Consider the following 23,517-nt stretch of genomic DNA (forward strand, 5'->3'; position numbering starts at 1 on the left):
AGGACAGCGCTGGGCCTCAATTTCCTCCTGGTGTCTTCTACCAGGACTTTCTCACCAGCCACCCAGCTCCTGGAGGGGCAGGGGTTGAGTCTGTCCTGCTGACCTCACTGGGTCTGTGGGTAAAATTGCAGTTTTTCCAGAAAATCTCACCTGGCTTTAGTGCATCTCTGTGTCAATAGGTGTTTCCAAGGGGTGGAAATAAGTAGTCCATCTCCCCATCAATAAGTAATTACCGGGGCGAGCGAGGGCATATCAAGACTGGAGAGGCTGGGTGGGATCCCTTTTTCTGAGGCCGGGTGGTGAGAGACACGGGAGCGCAGAAGTGGTGATTGTAAGAAATAAACGGGTTTCTCCCGCTTTATTTCTCCCTTTGACTGATTTTGGGTTTCAAAGGTATTTTGATCCTGGATCACCACCCTCCCCACCAGAGTTACAGGGTCCCCATTGCCTGAGGCCCGGCTCGGGGGAGGGGCTCCATTATTTGGTGTGGCCGACCCACTGACCATGCAGGGTAAAGGCCTCTGTCCTGAATCAGGTACCCACCACCACACTATGCCAGGTGTACAAGAGTTTTCCCAGCGTCCAGCACGTGGTTATAGGGGCAAAGAATATTAACACTCCAAGGCTCTGTGCCATTGGGCATCTTGATCAGACAGCGGCCCTCGGGGAAACGCCCCGGTCGGCGTGGAGGGTGCCTGCGCTCCAGCAGTGAACTTCTTGAAAAACGAAGTTAAAATAGATCCGGGCCTAGAATTACAAACCGCAGCGGAGAACGGCGATCGGCCCAGGGGCGCCCTCGGGCGTGCCGGCCGCCCTGCCCGGCTCTGCGCTGGGCGGGGCCGGCTGCGGCTTCCCGGAGAGCTGCGCTGCACCTGGAGAGGGGGACGTGGCTCCTCCGATCACGCCGCGCGTTGTTAAGTCCACCGGCGCAGAAACCAGAACGCGAGGGCTCCGCGGCCAAGGCCGCAGACTGCCCAGCAGTGGGGACGCAGCCCCGCCGCGCCGTCCCCGGGGAGCGACACGGACGGCCCGCCCACCCCGGTCTCGCGCCCGGCCGCGGGGAGCAGTGACCTCACACGTGCGGGGGCGGGGCGGCGGCGCGGGGCGAGGCGCGGGGCGGGGCGAGGCGCGGGGCGGGGCCGGCGACAGTGAGAGCCAGGAGCCAGGCGGCCTTCTCCGCCGCCATGGCCACCGTGGACCTGGAGAAACTGCGGATGTCGGGGGCCGGCAAGGCCATTGGCGTGCTGACCAGCGGCGGCGACGCGCAAGGTGGGCGGGGCGCGGGGCTTGTCGCCGGGCGGAGGCAGAGGAGCCTGCTTGTCCCCGAGACCCCCCTGCGCTCCCGCCACCGCTCTGCCGGGACCTGGGGGCGCGCGCCGGCCGCCTCTCTGCTCGGGCCTGCGACCCCGTCTTGGTTCCCGGCCCTGTAAGGTCGGCCGCCCCCGACGCGCGCGGATCGCCGCGTACGTGCCACCCGCCGCTGCCTCCGTGCCCCGCCTCGCGCCTGCCGCCCGGGGGTGTGTCTGCGCGGCCGGTAGCGGCCCGGGAACGCGGCGCGTGGCGAGCGCCTGACGGCCTCCCCGGGTGCTCTCCGCGCCTCTTCCCAGGCGGCACGTGTCGGGAGCCCCATTTCCCGGAGGAGTGTCACCGAGGGCGGGCACGTCCCCGAAAGTCCCGGAGAGCACGGCTCTTACTGGTTCTGAGAGGCGACCTGCCACAGTGCTTTTCCCAGACTGCGGCCCCCGGGGCCGCCCTGGCGCCGTCCCCCTCGCATTCCTGCTTCTCCTTGGGGGGCCAGGTGAGGCCTCAGGTAGACCAGGGAGCCGGGCCTGCCCGCACCGCCTCCTTCCAGCTCAGAAGCCAGGGAGAGCCAGGAGGAGACTCTCACTAGCCCAGGAAGGCAAAGAGACCCAGCTGCTCCTCTGCAGCCTGTCTGCACCAGGGCCCCTGCGGATCTGGGCTGAGCCCGCTGGCCTGGTCCTGCTGGTGGACAGCACACCCTGCTGCCCGTCCACATTCCCTTGTGGGCAAGCAGCTGCTCGCTGTGGCTGGAGTTCCTCAGAGTGTGGCCCGGTGGGCTGGGCCGAGATGAGCAGGCTTGGAGGGTGGCATCATCCCGTGGAATTAAACTTTGGGAAAGACCAGGTGTGTGGGAGGACAGACATCCTGAGAGGGCTGCGCGCAACTGCCAGAGAGGCGAGTGAGACCCTGACGCCCATGGCCCTGTGGGCATGGGGGTCTCCATGTGGCTCCTGTCCGCACAGTGCAGACAGCACCTGAGGGGGTTGGGGAGGCCGAATGGCATTCATTGAGTGTGGTGCGAAACCCTGTGGGTGGCATGTTTCCCCACCCCGCACAGACTAAACACCATAGGGGGGTCAGTGGGTGTGGCTGAAGGGCCAGGGAGGAAGGGACCTTAGCAGCCTAGGCAGGTGGACCAGGGGAAGGCAAAGCTTGTCCGAGTTGGGGGCTCTGGACCAGCCTGGCCCTGGTGCCTCACCCAGGATGGGCAGCGCTTAAGTCTGCATGAGTTAGAATGTGTGAAAACCAGCCCAGCGCATGGAGAGGAGGGCCGGACCCTGGTTCTGGGTGGACTGGGTTGACCAGCTCTGTGACCGTGGTGCTTCCCTCAGGCCGAAGTTTCCCCTTCTGTAAACAGGGGAGGAGGCAGAACCAGTCTCCTGGCAGGTTTCTTCCAGCCAGCCCGGGAGTCACACCCTCCTTCTGCCCCTGTCTTGCACGCTGAAGGACACTGGCCTGCTTCCTGCAGAAGTCACTAGGAGACTGAAATAGCCCACCCCACCCATGTTCTACCCAGGATCTCTTGGGGTGGCCCCCTGCCCACCCCTAGCAACACGCAGGACCTGCCTTTGCGGTTGGCCAGCGTGGGCGTGGCAGCCCTGAGTTTGCAGGTGAGGATTCAGCTCCCCACCCACCCCCAGCGCAGTACCCAAGCCAGGCTTTGAGGACACGTGTCAGCCATAATCAAGTAATGCTCTGTTGAGCCCTGTCCTCTCTTGGTGCCTGCTTTCCTGTACGTTTTGTTTTTCTGGGAGCTAATTGTGATGGAAATGAAACACATGTTGGGAGTGAAAGCACCCACCTCAGGGCTCAGTCTGGTTGCACTGTTGACGCATCACCCCGACTTTCTGCTGCAGTTTCCCTGCCTGCTTTGACAGTCAGGGGTCTCCAGCCTGGAACCCTGAGGAGCTTGTGGCTGCCACCAGGGTTTATTTAGAGAGAAAGAAAAGCAGATTAAATGGCAATTAAGGCCTTTTTGAAACAAAGCAGACTGGGAGGTTTAAGGGAAACCCATACCCTCAGGCTGCCATCTCCATGGCAGCTGGCTCCGTCCCATTCTAAAACTCCGAGTTAACAAGGTCATTTGTTCTCCTTCTGAAAGGCTGAAAACTACCTTAATCCTGGGGCCCCTTTGCTGTCCCTGGGGCTCCAGGCAAGCCCATGGGCGGCTAGTGACATGGCCTAGACCTGGGGCAGGCCTGCCTAGCAGCACCTGGAGCCAGGAGTAACCAGAGAGCCCTTGGGCTGGACGTGGACCTGGGTCCCTGGCCACAGCGCTCCCCCATCCTGTCTCCCTGACCCATCTGTCTGGAGCTGCTGGCCTCCCTCCTGCCTGAGAGGTGGGGCTTGGACCTTGAGCCTGCAGGAGGCCCAGAGTGGCCTCAGCCCAGCGGTACTGGAGAGAAAGGCCTGCGCTGGCCTAGGTCAGTGAGGCGGCTGCATGCCTCCGCACCAGGCCTGCCGGGGGAGGGGGAGGGGTGGTGGGGGAGCTTGAGCGGTGTCTCTTCTTGGGGAGGGGGAGGCCTGCGGCTCTGGGGCCGCCTGACCTCAGGCAGCAGGACTTGGGGCTCTTCAGATCTGGCTCCTGGACCCCCAGCTGTGGGGCTGGGGGAGCGGTAGGGAGGGGGGTTGTACTCTCTGGGTTTCTGCACCTAATGTCAGTCTCCACAATGCTGCTTCCATCTCTTTAGGGGACACGAGACATGATTTCTTTAGGAACAGGGTTCTCTTGCTAAAGTCAAGCGTGTAAGCCATGAGTGTGGCGAGCTCAGGTCACAGCTGACCTCTACTCTCTGCCCTGGTGTCTGGGCACCACTGTGCCAGGAGTCCCTGGCACTGGAGGTCGGGCAGCAGGAGCCTTGGCTGCTGGGTGGGGACGGGGCTTCTCACTGTGCCCCCGGGGGGTGTTCCAGAGTGTATCTGACACAGCCCTCAGCTGCTGGGGCTCCGGCAGGTCCCCTGCGCTCCCTCTGGGACCTCGGATGTTCACCCACACGCAGGTTAGGGTAAGGGCCTGGCTGCTTTTGTGTCAGCCTGGTGCCGTGGGCCTGTGTGTGGGAGAGGCTCTGCCCACTGGACTCTTCCTGCCGTGCTCTGCAACCCTGGATGTGTCGTCAGAGATCTGCTCAGTCCCCCTGGGTCCTGTCTTCCAGTCTGGAGACTTGGGTCGCCGGGGTGGGACTTGTGTAAGCAGGATAAAGGTCATGAGTCCTCAGGTGGACACCCTGGAAGTATGGTGCTCCTGCAGGGCACTGGGTGGTAGACAGTGCCCACCTCCACCAGCTCAGGAGGGCAGGACAGCAGGGGCTCCTGGGGGTTTGGCTGTGCTCAGCATTTGCACTGGCTTCCCTCCAGGGAAAGGCCTTCCCAGGCTCAGGCACAGGTGCTGGGGAGGAAGGCAGGGGGACCAGGGTGGTCCTGGGGGTGAGGCCCAGCACAGGTCCCCTCTGAGACCTGGCCCCAGAGGCAGCGTCAGAGGATGGGACCTGGGGTGGGGGACGGGGGCCGTCTTCCTCTCCCAGGATGTGGCGGCTGTTCTGCCTGCCCCTTCGGTGCTTCTGTGATGTGGGATCTCAGCAAAGAAGGTTTGGGGCAAATCACACATTGCCGCAGAGCTCCAGGCTCTTGCTCCTCAGTCTATCACCCATTCCCTGGCCCCGTGCCCATGGCCAGCGTGAGGGCCGGCCTGCTGGGCCGCTGGCTCTGGGGCTGCTGACCAGCACGAGGGCCTGGCATTCTCCAGGCTCACAGTGGCTACAGCCCTACCCATTTGGCTGCCCCGAGGTCTACTCCTTGCACCTGGGAAGCCGAGGGTCCCACTGAGCAGCAGAGGCTGCCGGGGGAGCAGGGAAATGGCCGTAAATGATCTGGAACTTCAGCACATACACCTGGTCTCCACGCTCACACTGGATTGGGTCTGGGTGGGTGGGGATTTTCCTGGTTTAACTCTGGGCAGCATATATCGCCCAGAGCTGATACCTGCCTGCCGAGCTGGGCGTCACTCTCTTGCCTCTGCCTCCCCTGAGTGGTGGGAGGGATCGTCCGGGGTCCTGACATCCCCACGTGTCCACTGATGGGTGTTGTCTGACGCCCGGCAGGTATGAATGCTGCTGTCAGAGCTGTGACGCGCATGGGCATTTACGTGGGAGCCAAGGTCTTCCTCATCTATGAGGTAAGGTTGTGGGGGGCACAGAGTGTGCACACCGTGGCCAGGTAGGGGCACACTGTGGCCAGGCAGGGGCACACTAGCAGAATTCCCTCCATGTCTTGTGGCTTTCTGGTGGCTGCAGTGTGTTACTTTGTTTCACTTTGTAATGGAATGTAACCTGGCCTGCCTGCTCTCCCCAGACCCCCCTCCTCTCACTGTGGCTGTCTGTCCCTGTCCCCTGGCCCAGGCCCAAGCCAGGCCTGTCCCCAAGGCTTGCCCTTGGCTGTATGGGGTGTCTAGTGAGCAGCTTGGCAGGCCTCTCCCTCCCACGGGGCTGGACCGTCATACCATCTTAGGGTGGCTGGGACCCTGCAAAGCTGTAGGTCATGTTTGGGAAGCAGATCTCAGAATCTCAGGAGCTGGGCAGGGGGTGCCTATACCCTGATGATGGTCTAGAACCTTCTGGAGGACAGGGCAAGATTCTCCATGGAGTGGCCTTGTTCCACAGATAAGCAGCCTCCCGATGGGAGGTGTGGGTCCAGGGTATACATGTGTGGCAGGTGCGTCCCTTTACCTCCCTGACCCTGTGTTTCTTCTAGGTGGGGATACAGATTCATTCCCAGAGGGGAGGCTAGAGCACAAGAGCTAGGGCTACTTGGCCAGTCAGAGCACCTCCCGCAGCCCCTGCGTGAGACGGGCCCAGAGAATGGGGACTGCTTCCGTTCATCCCAGAGCCCAAAGGGACCTCTGGGCTCAGAGGTGATACAGGAGAGCTGCCAGCATGCACAGGGCCTGTGGCCAGTTCTGAGGCTGCCTGAGGCCTGGCAGTCCAGGGTGATGGGAGAAGGGGTGGAGTGGTGAGGGCGGAAGGGAGCAGTGCAAAGTGTGTGGAAGTATGGCAAGGCATTCTAGAAGATTCCCAGGCTAGGAAAGGAGGGTTGTGTCCATGAGACTGACTGGAGCTAAGCTGACTGGCCTCAGCAGGGTCTCCTGGCTCTGCAGGGCAGGGGCAGGGCAGGGCCAGGCAGCCCTGTGTGCGGGCTCTGTGCTCTGGCTTGAGCTTTTGCAGATTCGAGCTGCTGTTTGGTAGCTGCTTGCTCTGGGAGTGTCTGCTGTCGGTTTTCGGGTCATTTTCCTGCCTTTTCTGTTTATGGGTGGTTGTGGGGGGCTGGCATATGTCCTAAAGGCCAGAGGGAGGGAGGGAGAGGGAGAGCAAGAGAGAGGAGGAGGAGAGGGAAGAGGAGCCTGGCCTGGCCGGAGCCTGAGAAAGAAGCTGCGTCCCTTAGACTGGGGGCCTCCGTCTTCCTGGGACCCTGGCAGGGCGGGCAGGGCTGGGCTGTGAACTGGTGAGGGAGGCTCTGGGTGCCCCCAGGACCCTGCAGGCCCACCTGAGGGAGCAGTGGCCTGGCCGAGGGGAGTGGGCAGGGGGGACCAGATGTCCAGAGTTTAGCTGGGCTGCAGCGCCAGGCAGGGTCAGTGGCCTATCGCTGCCTCTCTGGAGGGGCTGGGGACAGCTGCATGGAGGCAGCGCTGCTCATCTTGGCATGGGGCGCTGCTGCGCCTGTTCCCTGTGTGCCCTATATCCAGTTTATAAAGAGCTACAGATGAGAAGGGGGTGGGCCACCTGACGGAAGAAATTGGCAAGACTCTGGCCTGCGCCGCCTCATAGAGCCTGTCCAGGTGGCTGGGTCACAGGGGAGCAGCATGTGGTCACCAGGGAGATTTCAGTTGGGACCACTTGCAGGACCAGGGTGAAGATGGGCATGACCCAGTGCCATGGGCAAGCTCCCGGGAGCCACAGCCACATCGCCGGCGGGCGAGGAGTTCGCCACAAGCATGCTGGGCGCTGGGCGTCAGTGCCTTGGGTGGCGCTAATACACCCAGCAATCAGGAGTCCGCTCCCTGGCCACGTGTGCGCAGCAGCCTTATTTATGAGCCCCAAACTGGAGACCTCCCCAGTGTCCATCACGGTGGACAGGTCATAAGTCATGGGGCGTGCTTGGTGGACCATGGGACAGCTGTGTAGAACTACACACACAGATTCCATGTGGGGCCAAGGAGTTGGACACAATGTGGACACTGAGAGCTGCCGCTTCTGCATCTGATCAGCATCCTCGGCAGGACATGGGACCCTTGGGAGGGCTTCTGGGGGCTGGGCATGTTCTGTTTCTGATCTGGGTGTGGTGGCCTGGTGTGCTCTGCATGAGTACACTCACCAGGCAGGCCGCCTGCTCCACGAGCGTGTTGCTATGTGTTGCTCGGTAATGAATGGTCTTGTGAGCCCCGCAGAGTACCTTCTGGAAGGCCCACCTGCAGGCCCGCAGTCTCTCCCCCTGGTGGCCAGCGACCACTGGCTGATCCCGGCTTCACTGCCCAAGGCCTTGGGGTGAGGCCGTCTCGGGGGTCAGGACCCTTGGGCCTGCTTCCAGCCTGATGGGGTTTTGGCCGGGGTTCCAGGTGTCCTGCTCCCAGATCACAGTGCTGTGTGTTGTCTGTCTCACACCTGCCCCTCCTAATTTTAGGGCTACGAGGGTCTCGTGGAAGGAGGTGAGAACATCAAACAGGCCGACTGGCTCAGCGTCTCCAACATCATCCAGCTGGTGAGCTGCGGCAGGGCAGCCCTGCTTGCCTGTGAGCACGGGTGTGCACAGGGAGGCACACACACGGGTGCCCTTACACCGTCCTGCAGGGCGCAGCTCCAGCGGCCATGGGTCCTCGGGGGTGAGGGCCCTGGGCACTCTGTTACAAGGCCTCACTCTCAGTGTTCAGCCAAGGGAGCGTGGGGAGGAGAGGACACTTTGGAAAAGGTGTGCCACAGCTTCAGAGTGGCCTCCGCCTGGCCTTGCCCTGTTGTCACTCTGAGTGTCCCGGTGACTGAGGCCTCCGGCAAGGAAGTCTCCTTCCAGCCTATAGAGGGCAGGGGGAGGAGCACCTTGCTCAGGCCAGAGATTTCTAGGACAGGTGGTCTTTGGACCGGGTGTCTGTGGAGAGACCCTCATTCACCTACAGAGCTGGGTTGGTTGTGCAGGCCCTGTTCCCTGTGCCAGGCCCTGTCTGAGGGTGCCCCCTGCCCCTCCTGCCCAGGGCTGATGCCACCGAGGGACATCTTTGAGGTGCCCCTGAGGAATAGAGCCAGTTTGCTGCCCCAGCCCTGGTTGGTCCAGTGGGGTGTGGACAGGCCTTGTTCTTGGGCTTAGCAAGCTCCCCCTAGTCTCCCCAGTGCTGGGGAGCAGGACTCCCTGCCAGCCCATCACGGGGCCATGCTGCAGCCTGGCCACCTTGCCCTCCACCCAGGGTCCCAGGGAGGACAGCCCCCAGGCCCTGATAGGGCCATTGCTCTGCTCTGACCCTGCATCTGAGGACAGCTGTGGCCCCTTGCTCCTAAGTGATCAGCTCTGGGGAAGGGTCTTTAGGCTGAGCACAGAGCTGACATGGGAAGTTGTGTGAAAGGTAGGCAGGTGAAGGTTGCAGGGAAGAGCAGATGTCTGGGGAGAAGTTAGGAGCCCAGAACAGGTGGCCAGAGGGGCCTGGAGGGGGTGCAGGAGGGACAAAGGGGGAGGGAACAGGCAGGAGGAGGGGCCGGGGGACGGGCAGGAGGGAGGAGGAGGGAGGCGAAGTGGGGGAGGAGGGCTGGGGTGGCACGGTGCTGATCTGCATGTTCAGGGCCACTGGGAGGCTCCCTGGCACCCCCACCATGGCACCATGGGGGCCAAGAGGGAGGTTTGGGCCCTCCCCAGCAGAGGTGCCCCTGGAGAGCAGCACGGTGGGGGTGGGGCAGTGCCCAGTGGGCCTGCGGGTGTGTGCCCTGCGGTCCACAGGTGGCCCAGTGAAGCCAACCAGGGCAGGGGGCTGTGTGGGCTCTGGCCAGAGCTGCGGGAGGCTCACGGAGCTCGTGCACCCTTGTGGGCTTGCATGAATGTGTGCATGCATGTGTGGGAGGTGCACTGCAGATTTCAGAGCCTTCTCACTCTGTCACCCTGTGGACAGTCTCCTCGTCCTTTGCGTGGGGAGAGGCGTGGTGGGTGGGGACCTACCCTGGTTTCCGGAGAAACCCCTGGACTCTTCCCTCTCCATTCTGTGGGGTCCCCCGTGCCTCACAGGCCCTTCTGCAACCCTGTTGGCCAAGGCTCCCATCTCATCACGTAGGGTGGCACCGTCATTGGCAGCGCCCGCTGCCAGGCCTTCACCACACGGGCGGGACGCCTGGCGGCGGCCTACAACCTGATCCAGCACAGAATCACCAACCTGTGTGTCATTGGCGGGGATGGCAGCCTCACGGGTGCCAACATCTTCCGCAGCGAGTGGGGCAGCCTGCTGGAGGAGCTGGTGGGGGCAGGTGCGTCTGTGGCGGGCCTGCTCAGTGGCCTGGTGGGGACGTGGGCAGGACAAGGGGAGCAGGTGCGACCTGGCTGGGCTCTGGCGGGGAGGAGTGGGCCTGGCCCAACCTGAGGTCGGGACCCCTCTGGATGGTTCCAGGAGCCACCCGTCCAGGTGGTAGGTAGTGAGAAGGTCGGGGTTGGAGCTCCAGGCCTCTGGGACCCCAGGCACTGCCTGGCCTTACCTGCTGATGGCGGACAGCAGTCCCAGGCCCGCTCACCCTGTATGTGTGGGTGGGCCTTGAGGGCAACAGGTTCCCAGACGTGGATGCAGAGTCGGGCAGTTTGCTGGAGTAGAATAGTTAAAATTTGGTGACACAGAAGACACAGCTCTGGCATTGCCAGTGACCTCTTAGAATTAGTTCTGTGCCACTTGTGGCATGCTGTAGATGAGGGGTGCATGCCCCAAGGCTCCCTGGGGGGTCCCAGGTAAGCCTACATTTGGCATTGGTGGTTCAGCTGCCCTTCCGCCAGGCAGGACCCCCGATGCAGGACCTGGGAGGGGGTCGTGAGCCCGGGGACCTGCCTGTTCCACGCTGCTGGGTGGGCTGGGGATGGGAGACAGGCGTCGAGCCTGTGCTGTGGCTGCAGGGCCCAGATCAGCCATGAGGCCTCAGCTGGGTCTCTGCTGTGCCTGCCCAGGCAAGATCTCGGAGGGCACAGCTCAGACGTACTCGCACCTGAACATCGCTGGGCTGGTGGGCTCCATCGACAACGATTTCTGTGGCACGGACATGACCATCGGCACAGACTCGGCCCTCCACCGCATCATGGAGGTCATCGACGCCATCACCACCACTGCCCAGAGGTGCGTGAGGCAGCCGTCTGGGGCCCTGGCGAGGGTACAGGCCCCAGCTATGCAGACCATGGGCCGGGCCGGGTCGCCTGCGCATCTTCCGGGGGTCCTTAGATCGCTGGCCTGGGACGGCCAGGCCTGGGGAGGCGAAGGGCCTCAGGAGCAGGTCAGGGAACCCAGGGCAGAGGTGGCTGCTGATGCAAAGACTCGGTCACCCTGGCGCCCAGGCCCTCCCATGGCAGAGCTGGGCCGTGAGCGGCGAGGCTCGGCCCCTGTGGCTCCCGGGTGACTGTCCTGCTAGCCATGCTGCCCAGCTCACTGAGGCTCAGTGCTGACACCTTCCTCGCTGTTCCATCCACAGCCACCAGAGGACCTTCGTGCTGGAGGTGATGGGGCGGCACTGTGGGTAAGGGGGCTACCCTGGCTGGTGGGGCTCAGTGCCAGGTGCTCCTCGAACGCTCTAGGATGTGGCACGCCCCATCTCGGGCTGGATGAAGCTTGGAGCAGCACCTCCCCTGTGACCCCCGTCTCCCTGGAGCTGGGCTGGGGCCCTACCCAGTGCCGCCCCTCACCATCCGGCTGCTCCAGGTATCTGGCCCTGGTGTCTGCCCTGGCGTCGGGGGCCGACTGGCTGTTCATCCCCGAGGCACCGCCTGAGGATGGCTGGGAGAACTTCATGTGTGAGAGGCTCAGTGAGGTGAGTGGGGCAGGTCTCCATCCCAGGATCCCCGTGGCGAGCTGCTTGCCTGCACAGAGAAGCAGGCGTCCTCGGGATGGCAGCCCTGGGGCCTTGTGACCAGCTTTGGTTGGTCTGGTTCATCAAGCCTCTCCGAGTGTCCCTTTGGGGGTAGCACCCAGTGAGGAGTGGGAGTGGTACAGTGCCGGTGCAAGGCCATGCCTGGGGGCAGCCCCCTCTAGGGCAGAGGAGGCGGGGCTGTGAGCAGCGGGGCCCTGGCGACCTGGGCCTCAGCTTACTTGCTGAGAACTCGAGAGGGGCCTTCCTGAAAGTGGTATGCGCTCGGGGTCAGCACACCCCGGTTCCTTCCTGCTCTGGGTGAGGCCCTGGCCCTCCTAGGCTCTCCTGAGCCTCAGTTTCTCCACCTGCAAGATGCAGGTGTTCCTCTGCACCCTGCCCACCTCCCCAGCTGCAGTGACAGGGGCACCCGCTCTTCCAGTCCCCCTGCTGCCATGTCTCTGACTGTGTCACCTCCTGCACCAGCCCTACCTCCTCCAGGCAGGCCTCCGTTACCGGTTCCCTCTTCTATTGTGCCCAGGCCTCTCAGAGCTGCGCTGGCCCTGTTTCCGCTGAGGCTCTTTGGCCACTTTGGGGCAAACATGGGGCTTATGGGTCAGAGTGAATCCCACATTTGTTGAAGAAATAAATAAAGCACTTTCCCAGAGAGCTTTGGGCTTGCGGGCCGTCAGTCCCCTCAAGGGCAGGTACGGGGTGCTGTGGGCCCCTCCCACAGAGGGGAGGCACTGGCCCTCTTGCTCCAGGACGCAGGTGGTGGAAGTCCTGGCTGGTGGCCAGCATGTGAGGCCATCCCATTGTAAGGGTGGGAAAACGGAGGCTCAGAGGCGACCCCAGTGTCTGAGTGAGTGCCTGGCAGGACCGGCTCTGAGGCTGCGGGCTGTTGTTGGGGGGGCCCCTCTGCCCCTCCATCCGAGCCTGGGCCCCGGGAGGCTTCCCGTCTTGATTGCGTTCCCCAGGGGCACCGCACCCGAGTCACCCGTGTGCCACCTGCCCGGACCCTGGCTCTGAGGGCCTCAGCCTCCCTCTGCCAGGCGTGTGGCTGGTAATCCCCCACCAACCCGCTCTCCCACCCCAGGAGGGGCAGCAGGGTCCCAGTTGGCCACCACAGTCCACCCGCTCCGCTCCTCATGTGGACTGTAGACCCCTCACCGGGACCCCGGGGAGGCTCATGGGTGGCAGCCGTGTCCAGGGCAGGGGTCTGCAGGCTGGTGCCTGAGCCCAGATGTCTGACGTAGACTCGGAGCCGCGGATCCCGCCTGAACATCATTATCATCGCCGAGGGCGCCATAGACCGCAACGGGACGCCCATCTCCTCCCGCTATGTGAAGGACGTGAGTGGGGGGCAGGGGGCCTCGGTGGGGTCAGGCACCCCTTTATCTCCAGTCCCCAAACGCTTTTGCTGGGGCCCACCCCAGCCTCCAGAGACAGGAGCCTCTGGAAGGTGCTTCCTCGTCTCCAACGACAGCCAGCCACGGGGTGGGCACACCCAAGGCCCCCTGAGAGGTGTGGGGACACCCCATGTTCACACACACGGCGGGAGCACAGGTCCCTCCGTGCCAAAACAAACATCTGCACATGGGAACTCACCCACACATTTAGCGGGCGAGAACCCTCAGCGGGCTCTCTGGGCCCCTGTGGGTGGACACCCTGGAATCCCTGAGGCAGGGCGCGGGAGGGGTGGAGATTAGGTCTGGGGGCCCTCGGGGTGTCAGGGCAGCGGGGGTGGGCGTCGAACCCAAGGAGCCCTCAACTCTTTCCCAAGCAGCTGGTGGTCCAGAGGCTGGGCTTTGACACACGTGTGACTGTGCTGGGCCACGTGCAGAGGGGAGGGACCCCCTCGGCATTCGACCGCATCCTGGTAGGTGGGGCATTGCCCTGACCCTGGGTGTGCATGTGTAGGTGAGCGTGGGCATTTCCTCAGCACTGTGGGTGCGCATGGATGAGACCCAGGTGTGGCCCCTACATTTCTCTGTGGGGTGGGAATCATGGACCTGGGGACCTGGGTCCCCATGCCAGCCCCCTTCCCCACCCCAGGCTTCAGCAACCTTAGTTCCCAACCCTTCTGCCAACCCGGCTCTTTGACAGGTCCCTGGGTGGGTGGGGAGACAGAGGGCTGGGCCTGTGACTTGGCCCTTCTGCTGGCTGCTGTCTGGTTGTTCTGCATCTGGCCCCTGGCCCCTGCCGCATAGCTGTTATGGCCTGGAGGAGGCCAGGCACTCGGGGCGGGAGTGTGGATTCTGGCCTGAGGGCCATCGTTGCCGGGGCCAGGGGAGGCCCCACGGGTGGCAGAGTGCCATGTGTGACAGTGGGTCACCCTGTGGGCAGACGGCTGCTGCATCTGGGCCTCAGTGCTATTGGGAAGCTGGCGGCCGGTGCGGCCTGTGGTGACCGTGGTGACCAAGTGGCCCCACTGCGGAGCCTTTCCTGGAGGCGGGAGAGTGTGCTCTCCTGTCGCTGCCCAGAGCAGCGGGGATGCTGACTCGGGGCTTGCCGACCTCGCCAGCTGCCCTTGGCGCTCTTGTGGGGCCTCAGGAGGGCCCTGGGAGAGACCCTGAGGGGCCTGGGACCAGCAAGCACAGGCCTTCCTGCAAGCCTTGGGGCAGATGTGCAGGCACAGGTCTGGGGTCTCCCTGCTTGCCAGAGCAGGGTAGCCTGCCAGTTTTGTGGATGTTCATGGATGGCTGAGAGACGAAGGACAGTGTGTTGCTCAAGACAGGGTGGCAGCTTTTTGGAGGCGGGCCCCCTGCCTTACTGAGCAGAGACAGCAACCAAGGGCCTTGCTCTGTTCCCGCTGGCTGTGCCAGGACTGGAATCCGACTTGTCCCCAGGGAGGGCAGCCCCTAGATGTTTAGCCCGCCCAGCCCACTAGCCTGAGCTCACTGTCTGCACATGCACTAGGAAAGCCATGGGCAAGACCCAGGCAAGACGCCTTTCAGGGAAGAATCCAGGACAGCCGTTCCGCCCACCGCTGCTGCAGGCTGAATGAGTGGCCCTCCGCGCAGCCATGCCTGAGCAAGGCTCTCCCAGACCCCAAAACAGTGCCCAGATGGGCTATTGTGAATGGTGTTCAGAGAAGTTCTGCTTCTGATGCCACCTGTTCTAGAAGCTTCCACCAGTGTGTGTGGGTGCCTCTGACAGCCGAGGGTTTGTGCGCTGGTGAAGAGACATAGGGCGCGTGGCGGCGTGGGGCTGGCTCACTGTGGCCCCCAGGGCAGAGGAGGGCCGCCCCACCTGAGCCCCGCCCCACCCCTCCCCACTCAGAGCAGCAAGATGGGCATGGAGGCCGTGATGGCGCTTCTGGAGGCTATGCCTGACACGCCGGCCTGCGTGGTCAGCCTCTCAGGGAACCAGTCAGTGCGGCTCCCCCTTATGGAGTGTGTGCAGGTGGTGAGTCAGAACCCTGCCCCCAGGGCCTCCTCAGGGGCCTGCTGCCTGTGGGTGGTACATGGAGGGGTCAGCACACATGCCACCACCCCACTGTGCCTCTCCCTGCGACACTTCAGAGCCTTTGGCCGTGACTTCTGCTGGGCCCAGCTGCAGGCAGCCCCGGTGTCGGCTGTGGGGCTGAGGCTGGGCACCTTCATTCCCAGCTGCTGAGGGGCCAGGCCCAGGGTGCCCCTTGCTGGGGATGACCTGGTTCTCTGCTTGGCCACAGCTGGCCCTCCCGTCAGTGGCCTTGGCAGGGGCCGCTGCCTGTAAGGTCTGGGACCAGCTTACCACGTCAGGTGGCGGCTGAGTGAGCCAGGCCTCCAGTCTGTGCTGTTTGTTTTCTTTAAGACAAAAGAGGTACAGAAGGCCATGGATGAGAAGAGGTTCGAGGAGGCCATCCAGCTCCGTGGCAGGTGAGGGCTGGTGGGGCCCAGCGAGGGGTGGCTGTCTGCTGAGCCGGGCCCATGGCCGGCTCCTGCGTGGCTCACACACAGCCATGCCCCACACATGGGACACGCACACCTGTGCAGGCAGCCCTCCCTGTCTGCCGAGACCCCTCCTTCTGAGTGTGTTTGGAGCAGAGCAGGAGGGAAGGGGTCTCTGCAGCTCTGCGACGAGGGGGCAGCAGGCTGTGGGTGTGCAGGGCAGGGAAGGGCAGGCACCTTGGAGTGGGTGTGTCCACGGGAAGCCGCAGAGGCCGGCCTGCAGGGCTCTCCTGCCCATCTGGCTTCCAGACTGCACCCCCCGCCCACTGCAGAGCTCCCAACTGGGCGCAGGCTGGGTGCGGGGCACTTGCTTTGCTGAGAGGTGTGCTGGCACTGTGGGATCTGCGGGGTCCTCCTCCCCCAGCGATGGCACCCAGCCAGGCCTTGTGACAGGAGTGGGGAGGTGGGCTGCACCTGGGCTGAGCGCTGTGCTGGGTTATGTGGCTGTGGGCTGAAGGCTGTGCGATGCTTGACTGGCTTCCTTTCCAGGAGCTTTGAGAACAACTGGAATATTTACAAGCTGCTTGCACACCAGAAGCTCTCCAAAGAGAAGGTGAGGGGGTGGGCGCTGCAGAGCCATGGCCATTGTCATCCTGCGTGGCCTTCTCAACCTGCTGCACTGCTGGGGTCGGCCTGCTGCCCCCCACCTGGCTGAGCCGGTGGGCCTCCCCTCCTGTCTGGTGTCTGAGCTCCAAGCTGAGAGGCATGGCCTCCGCTTGACTAGCAGGTCCCGCGCAGCCTTGTGTCTCGGCTGGAGATGCCATTGGCCGGTCAGTTGTCATACAGCTGAAGGAAATTCAGTCAGGCCCGTAGATTCCACTCAGGAGAGGGGGACTCGGTGTTCACGAGCTGTTCTGGAAGCTGAAGATATCAGGCAATGGGTTTTCTACCAAGAATGACAGCGGCACTTGTTTCCAAAATCCAGGGGGTGAGGGAAAGGTCCTATCAAGATGCTCTTGGACAGGGGGGTCCTGGCCCCTTTTTGTCCCAGAAGCTGGCCAGGGATGACAGCTGCCCAGTGCAGCATGGTCTCCACATCCCTGCCCGCACCAGCCGGCAGTGTGCCCACCCCAGGAGGCAGTGTTAGCAGGGCCACTGGAGCCACGCTGCCTGGCATGGCCACGGAGGGCTTGGAATGCAGCTACTCATAGTGAGGTGTGCCGTGCGGGCCAGGTACACACCAGTCCCAAGGACGAAGTGGGAAAACGTGAATGAGCCCCTTGGTAGTTTCTTGTATAGACTGATTCAGATTGAGGTGATACTGTTTTGATTATATCAGGATAAATCAGCCCTAGTGTTAAAATTAGTGTCACCTGCTTCCTTGTGATTTCTTGATGTGGCTCCTAGAACACTACAGTGACAGTGGTGGCCCCCCTCTGCATCCGTGCTGCTTGCCAGGGACCCTGGGGCGCTGGCTGCCTGACCCCCGGGTGTGGGGTGGTTGGTGTCAGCTTGCTGGCAGGCGCTGGCTCTGGCCAGTACCGGTGCTGCTGTCCCCACGAGCTGCGCTTGGCCGATAGGGACTGAAGTCTGGCTGATGCCTTTAATGAGGACTTCGTGGCTGAGCCAGACTTGTGCCAAGGCTCACTGGGTCTTGCCAAACCTGTGGAGTCAGTAGGACAGACTTCTGTGATTTCTGGGGCCATCTGCTCACTGGAGGGTGTCCAGGCTGGCACAGGAACCTGGGCCCCTTTTCCAGAAGGTGCACTCTTGCTGACTTGTGTGGCCAGCTGGTCTCTCCCCATTCTGTGCTCACGCTCTTGTCCTTCCCCTTCTGTGAAGACTGGCTTCTCCCTCGCCATCCTGAACGTGGGGGCCCCAGCGGCTGGCATGAACGCTGCTGTGCGCTCGGCGGTGCGTATTGGCATTTCCCACGGCCACACGGTGTATGTCGTGCACGATGGCTTTGAAGGCCTGGCCAAGGGTCAGGTAGGTGTGTCATGAGGCCAGGCTGGGGCGCTGGCACCTGCAGTGCTTGGCCGTATGTTTGCCATTTCTCTGGTTTACAACCCACCCTGGCTTACAAATAAATAAGGACCCAGGGGTTCACGGCATGAGAACATGGAATGGTCCGGTTCTGATGCGTGCAGAACGTGGACCAGAGGCCCTCAGGGAGAGGTTAGCTCCCAGAGGCTGGGTCCACCTCAGCCCTGCCCCACCCAGGCCCCCCAGACTGGCTCTGACCTGGCGCAGCCTCCGTCCCCTCCCTGGTGCTTCCCCTGAGCACGGGCTGTCACCTGAGGAGGCGTGGGGAGGTGCCCCTGCAGTTCCCCCGAAGCTGTGCCTCCCATCTGCAGGTGCAGGAAGTGGGCTGGCATGATGTGGCAGGCTGGCTGGGACGTGGTGGCTCCATGCTGGGGACCAAGAGGTGAGTGGCTGGCCTCCAACCCAGGCTCCCTGGCCCCCATGGGCAGCTGGGGGCGGGAGTCCCAGTGCAGGTGTGGGGGTAGGGTTGCTGCAAGGGAAGCCAGCCTGTGGCCCTGGGCAGGGTCCCCTCTGTCTGGTGGCCTGCCTGGGCTTCCTGGCCTAGCACCCACCTGAGGTCCCCTGGGCAGAGGAAGGCATCTTCCTCGGACCACATCCCTGTGGCAGGAAGTGTGGCTCACGGCCATCACCTGCCAGGGCCCATGAGTGCTGAGGCCCTGCTTCCACCACCAAACGGAGTCCCCTCCCCACTCCCAGGGCCTGTGTTCTCCCACAGCCAGTGCAGTGTGGACACATATCCTCCAGCCTGGCGCTCTGTGCAGGTGTGACGCGTGCGTCTGATTTATCCCCCACTGCAGGACGCTGCCCAAGGCCTACCTGGAGAAGATTGTGGAGAATGTGCGCACTTACAGCATCCATGCACTGCTGGTCATCGGTGGCTTCGAGGTGAGGGGTCACCACGGGAGCAAAAGGGGTGGAGGTGACCCCAGAGCCTCCCTCCTCTGCCTGGGGCTACCCAGGCGGCCCTTCGGGAACCTCACATGCAGGGAAGTCTCTGCAGGCCACCCAGATGATGGGGCCGCGTGGACTGTGGTTTGGTGTGGGGAGGTTTTTGCCCTCTGAAGCCTTCACTGAGCAGGGGACTGGAGCTGCAGGGGCGGGAGCCTGGCCTCTGCCTGGCTGCCCTGGCCTCCTGTCGGCAGGCTGTGGGGCACACTCCAGCTCCCCGGCGGGGCTCTGAGCACGGAGGGCACTGCGCGCAGAGCCAGTGCTTGTCTGCCCCAGTAAATGGCGTACAGCCATTCCCACCCTTCCTGGAGGAGCCCAGCCCCTGCAGACCGATGGAGAGGATGGGTTGCTGCAGGGCAGGTGGGCGAGTCCTCCCCTGGCCCAGTGGGCTCAGTTCCTGCGTGGGGCCTGCCTGGTCACAGCCCTGGGGGGGGCGGTGAGCAGGTGGGTCCTGACACCCAGTGGGTGCTGGGGGCAAGGAAAGGGTGCCCCTGGCCAGGAGCCCGCCCCCTTCCCCACCTCAGTCCAGCCTCTGGGGGGCCCTGGACCCCACCGCCCACAGGCCTATGAGGGGGTGCTGCAGCTGGTGGAGGCCCGGGGGCACTATGAGGAGCTCTGTATCGTCATGGGTGTCATCCCCGCCACCATTAGCAACAACGTGCCGGGCACCGACTTCAGCCTGGGCTCGGACACCGCCGTGAATGCCGCCATGGAGGTAGGGCACTGGGCCCCGCCGTAGTCGGCTGGACGCAGGTGGGGATGGGGTGGCTGGGAGAGGCCCAGGAGGCGGGCCCTGGGGGAAAGAGCTCTGTGGTGAGTGCCCGGGGGCTGCCCCACTGAGGCCTTGCAGTTGGCAGGCAGGGTATGGCTCTGGGGTCACCAGGCTCTGGTGGTTGGGGTTGGAGCCCGTGGAGTTGTGCTGGCACAGCAATGTGGACATCGGCCACAATTCTATTCACGAGGCAGCCACTTGTGGGTCAGGGCACTGAGGCCGCCAGCAGGGATGAGGGAGGGTGGGTGTTCGGTGGGTGCTTGGGAGAACCCTGCACTCACAGAGTGGGGCTGGCCCTACCAGGAGCCCTGGGGGGCCTCCTCACTGCTCTTCCCGCCCCTGGACCTTTCCCACCCTCCACCTGTGACCCCACATGAGCCCAGCTTCCCTCAGGGATGCAGCGCCCCCAGGTGCTGGATTGGGATATGCTGAGCCCCAGCAGGTTTTGCATGTTAATAAGATATTAATTATTATTAAGTTTTTATTGGAAAAAATGTGAATAAAACGAGATTAAAGGAAACCCTTCCATCGCAATCTCCTGACCCAGAAACCCCTGACTTCGCCCCCACAATCCACCCCAGCTGTGGGTTGCCCATGGCCTCTATGAACCTTCTGCTACCTGTTCCTGCTTCTAACCAGCACCAAACATGGTCCTGTTTTCTTTGTTTCTGTGATGGGACAAGATGGTATTCTGTTTTAGTTTACAGCTCTGGTTTCTGGTGAAGCTGTACATTTTTCTATATGTTTATGCGGGGTTTTTTGAAAATTGTCTTTTTCCATTGCCCATTTTTCTCTTGGTAGGTTTTCTTTATTTGGAAGTGCTCTTTACATATGTAGGATACTGACCCTTCAGCAAACCTTGCAGCTGTTTCTTCCCCTTTGCTTGTTGTCTATTAGCTGCTCAACCTCATGGTTCAGACGCCAGTAACTTACTTGACTAATTTCTCTTTTCTCAGTTCTTGATTTAATGTTATAATTTCCTTCTCAAGAGTTACAGTTGTTGTTACCTGTCACATTATCATTAGCATCTGCAGGGCGTGGTGCTCTGTGTGTTATCTGATCCCTGTTCTGATGGCCCTACAGTGGCCAGAGGAGAAAATTAAGGCCAGGTGTATTGCTGGCCGAATGTCAGAAAGATTCTCTTGGCCCCGCCCCTGGGTTCCACCTACTAGATGCTAGTGCACCCTTGGGGGCATAGTTGCCCCATTTCTGTAACCTGTGGAGAGTATGTGACAGCTACCAGTGCTCTGGGCCCAGGGGCATAGGCCTGTCAACTTTGGAGAGACCCAGGTCCTTGCAGTGTGGTGGCCCTGCAGTGGGGAAGGCCTGACCACCCCTGGCCCCACAGAGCTGTGACCGCATCAAGCAGTCAGCCTCGGGGACCAAGCGCCGTGTGTTCATCGTGGAGACCATGGGAGGTTACTGTGGCTACCTGGCCACTGTGACGGGCATTGCTGTGGGGGCTGATGCAGCCTATGTCTTTGAGGACCCCTTCAACATTCAAGATTTGAAGGTGAGCTGAGTTCCAACCTTTTACTGGCTGCAGACCAGCCAAGAGGGTGGTGGGCCTGGCTGAGTTTTCTTTATTTGTAAGTGCTCTTTACATGTGGGGATACTGACCCTTTGGCAAACACAGCTGTTTTCTCCACTTTGGTTTGGAGCCACAACCCAGCAGCCTGGGGGCTCATTGCCTGTGAGGAGATTTGGCCTGTGCCCCCTGCAGCCCTCTCCATCCCGATGCAGCCCTCTGCCCTGTGTCCACACTATGGCTTCTGTGGCTTCTAGGCTCACCCCACCCCACCCCACTTGGCCTCAGGGTCCAGCCCCGTGTCCCAGTGCCCTCCCACTGGCCGGAGGCCCATGTGCCCTCTCCACCCCAGTCACACTCGTGGTCAGTCTGGAATACTCCTCCCCAGACAGCCCTCAGGCTGCGGTTGGGTGCAGCCTCCGTGTCCCGCTCACCCTGCCCCTCACTCCCGTAGGCCAATGTGGAGCACATGACAGAGAAGATGAAGACGGATATCCAGAGAGGCCTGGTGCTTCGGTGGGGCTGTAGGGGAGACTGGGCTGAGCTGGAGGAGGGGGTCTGCCTGAGCCACAGGGGGCCTCCAGAACGCAGGCTGTGTGTTGGGGCTGCCAGGGGGCAGCCATGCAGAGCGAGCCTGGAGGGGCCTTGGCAGGGGGCGTTGGGGCCGGCTTCCCCCAGGGGCCTGTGGCTGGGCCAGTGTGGGGCTCGGCACTGGGGTCAGCTCCCCACTCCTCTTCCCAGGAATGAGAAGTGCCATGAGCACTACACCACAGACTTCCTTTATAACCTGTACTCCTCTGAGGGGAAGGGCATTTTCGACTGCAGGACCAACGTCCTGGGCCACCTGCAGCAGGTACAGGGTGGGGGCATCAGTAGCTGGGCCCAGGGGTCCCAGGAGGGTGTGGTGGGGTGAGGGCCCTGCCCTGTGTGCCTGCTCATGGGGCACCCAGCAGTGGTCCCCTGGTAGCTTCCTCTTCACCCTTGACCAGAGCGCTTACCGTTCTGTAGCACAGATGGTGAGGCCAGCCTCCTGTCTTGCTGAGGTCTCTCTGCTGGGAAGGCCACCACCAGCCTGCCAGCCTCCCTCCCCTTCCCGGGCTCCCTAGGACCCTGCAGGAAGCATGCACTACAGGGTTTCCCAGCCTAACGTGAGGGCCCTGTGCCCTGCCTCCCCGGGTGAACTTGCTCACTGGTGGGAGGCCTGCCTGCCAGTTGCAGGGGCCCACAAAGACCACCCCACTTAATGAGGCAGCCCACTGCCTGGCCTCCAGAGATGGCCTTTAGGCTGGATTTGGGCTAGAGAAAGAGACTAGAGGGGCTGCAGGCGGTGGGAACGGGCCAGAAATAGGGGGAGGCCAGAGGGGTAGGGGTGTCGGAGCTGCCCTGGGGGGCTCACCTGAGGTCACAGCTGGGTCAGGGTGCCTGGCCCTTGCTCTAGCTGGACCGCGGCCTCACCCGCTGTGTTTGCAGGGCGGGGCTCCAACCCCCTTTGACCGCAACTACGGGACCAAGCTGGGGGTGAAGGCCATGCTCTGGATGTCAGAGAAGCTGCAGGCAGTCTACCGCAACGGTACATGGAGGGAGGGTGGCAGCCCCGGGCTCAGCCTTGCCCTCTGCCCTAGCCCTGGGGCTGAGGCCGCCAGCACGAGCCTGTGTCCACAGGGCGGGTGTTCGCCAACGGCCCCGACTCAGCCTGTGTGATTGGCCTGCGGAAGAAGGTGGTGGCCTTCAGTCCTGTCACTGAGCTCAAGAAGGACACTGACTTTGAGTGAGTGCCCCCAGAAGAGGGGTGGGCTGCCTGGGCATCAGGAACCCTAACTCCCAGGGCTGCTCCCAGGCCGCTGCTCTTCCCAACAGGGCAGAGGGCAGGGTGGGCAGGGTGGCTGGTCAGGCCCCAGTGTGTGCGCAGCCAGGCTGCACTGAGCCCTCGGCATGCAGGCCCTGGGGACGCCTCCACCTGCATCAGCCACGTGTGGTGGCCAGGCCAGTGTCCCCAGCTGGGTGGGCTGCCCGCACAGCTGCCCGACCTCCGCCCCGGCCCGCCTGCAGGCACCGCATGCCCCGGGAGCAGTGGTGGCTGAAGCTGCGGCTCATGCTGAAGATGCTGGCGCACTACCTCATCAGCATGGATGACTACGTGTCCGGGGAGCTGGAGCACGTCACACGCCGCACGCTCAGCATTGACAAGGGCTTCTGAAGCCGCCCGCCCCTTTCCCGCTGGGACGAGCACTGGGGCCTGCTCAGCCCAGCTCCTCCAGGATGGCATCCTGGTACCCACCTTCCACCCGGGGCACGGGGGGTGCCTGCGCTCGGACACTGCCCCCCTCTGCCTCAGCACCCGTGTGGCCCTCCCCACCGCTCCCTCGGGGGACCTGGACCAAGGGGGTTCAGTGCCCCTGGGCTGTCCCTGTGGCCCTGCTCCTGTGTGTGCACTGGCTCCCAGGGCTGAGCAGACCTTGTCACCTTCTCAAGAAGTAAAATCACTCAAACTGCGGAGTGTCATCAGTCTCTGAAAAGAAGGGCCCATGGAACTTCTTGGGGGGCAGCTGCTGGTAGGCAGCCCCCTGTTGGCATGTGTGGGTCTGGGGCCCTCTGGCCCTGGGGCTGGACTGAGTCTCAGGAATATGCACCCTCTGGGGCCACACTCCCCACCTAGGACCAGCACCCCTCCCTGCCAGTAGGGTGACCCTAGTTCCCTAGGCCTGTCCCAGGGGGTGACCTGAGTCCCCCAGGCCTGTGCCTGGCCTCCCCCAGACTTGGAGGATTTCTGAGCCTGGTCCCCAGGCCAGGCCCTGAGTCTGACCCAGAATGGTCCCCAGCTCAGCCTAGGCTGGGGTCTCGGAAGCAGAGTCAGGGATCCTGGGGCAGGTTGTGGGTCTCTGGGAGCCTCCGGGGGACACTGGCCAGGGTAGGCAGGAAGGGGAGCCCGGCCAATCCACCAGACCCCTGACTGCAGCGGGGCGCTGGCACCGGGGCCCCTGGGGGACCAGCTGA

General features: G+C 62.9%; 1 protein-coding gene across 2 annotated transcripts; it reads left to right on the forward strand.

Moving 5' to 3' along the window:
- Positions 1-1,114: 1,114 nt before the first annotated feature.
- Positions 1,115-23,016, forward strand: PFKL (phosphofructokinase, liver type). 2 transcript variants are annotated; one of them, XM_036912021.2, is made up of 22 exons: positions 1,115-1,269; positions 5,400-5,473; positions 7,972-8,049; positions 9,596-9,785; positions 10,468-10,633; positions 10,983-11,027; positions 11,210-11,318; positions 12,611-12,706; positions 13,141-13,233; positions 14,637-14,762; positions 15,153-15,217; positions 15,779-15,842; positions 17,072-17,218; positions 17,587-17,657; positions 18,073-18,160; positions 18,786-18,938; positions 20,344-20,508; positions 20,978-21,039; positions 21,265-21,376; positions 21,994-22,093; positions 22,186-22,291; positions 22,507-23,016. In XM_036912021.2, exons 1-22 carry the CDS (start codon positions 1,185-1,187, stop codon positions 22,718-22,720), a joined length of 2,409 nt encoding a protein of 802 aa, XP_036767916.2. In that variant the 5' UTR covers positions 1,115-1,184; the 3' UTR covers positions 22,721-23,016. The 2 variants fall into 2 exon arrangements, with proteins under 2 accessions (XP_036767916.2, XP_036767917.2); XM_036912022.2 differs by having other exon boundaries at positions 22,573-23,016.
- Positions 23,017-23,517: the final 501 nt, after the last annotated feature.

The sequence above is a fragment of the Manis pentadactyla genome, chromosome 1, assembly GCF_030020395.1.
Source record: "Manis pentadactyla isolate mManPen7 chromosome 1, mManPen7.hap1, whole genome shotgun sequence".
NCBI classification, from domain to species: Eukaryota; Metazoa; Chordata; class Mammalia; order Pholidota; family Manidae; genus Manis; species Manis pentadactyla.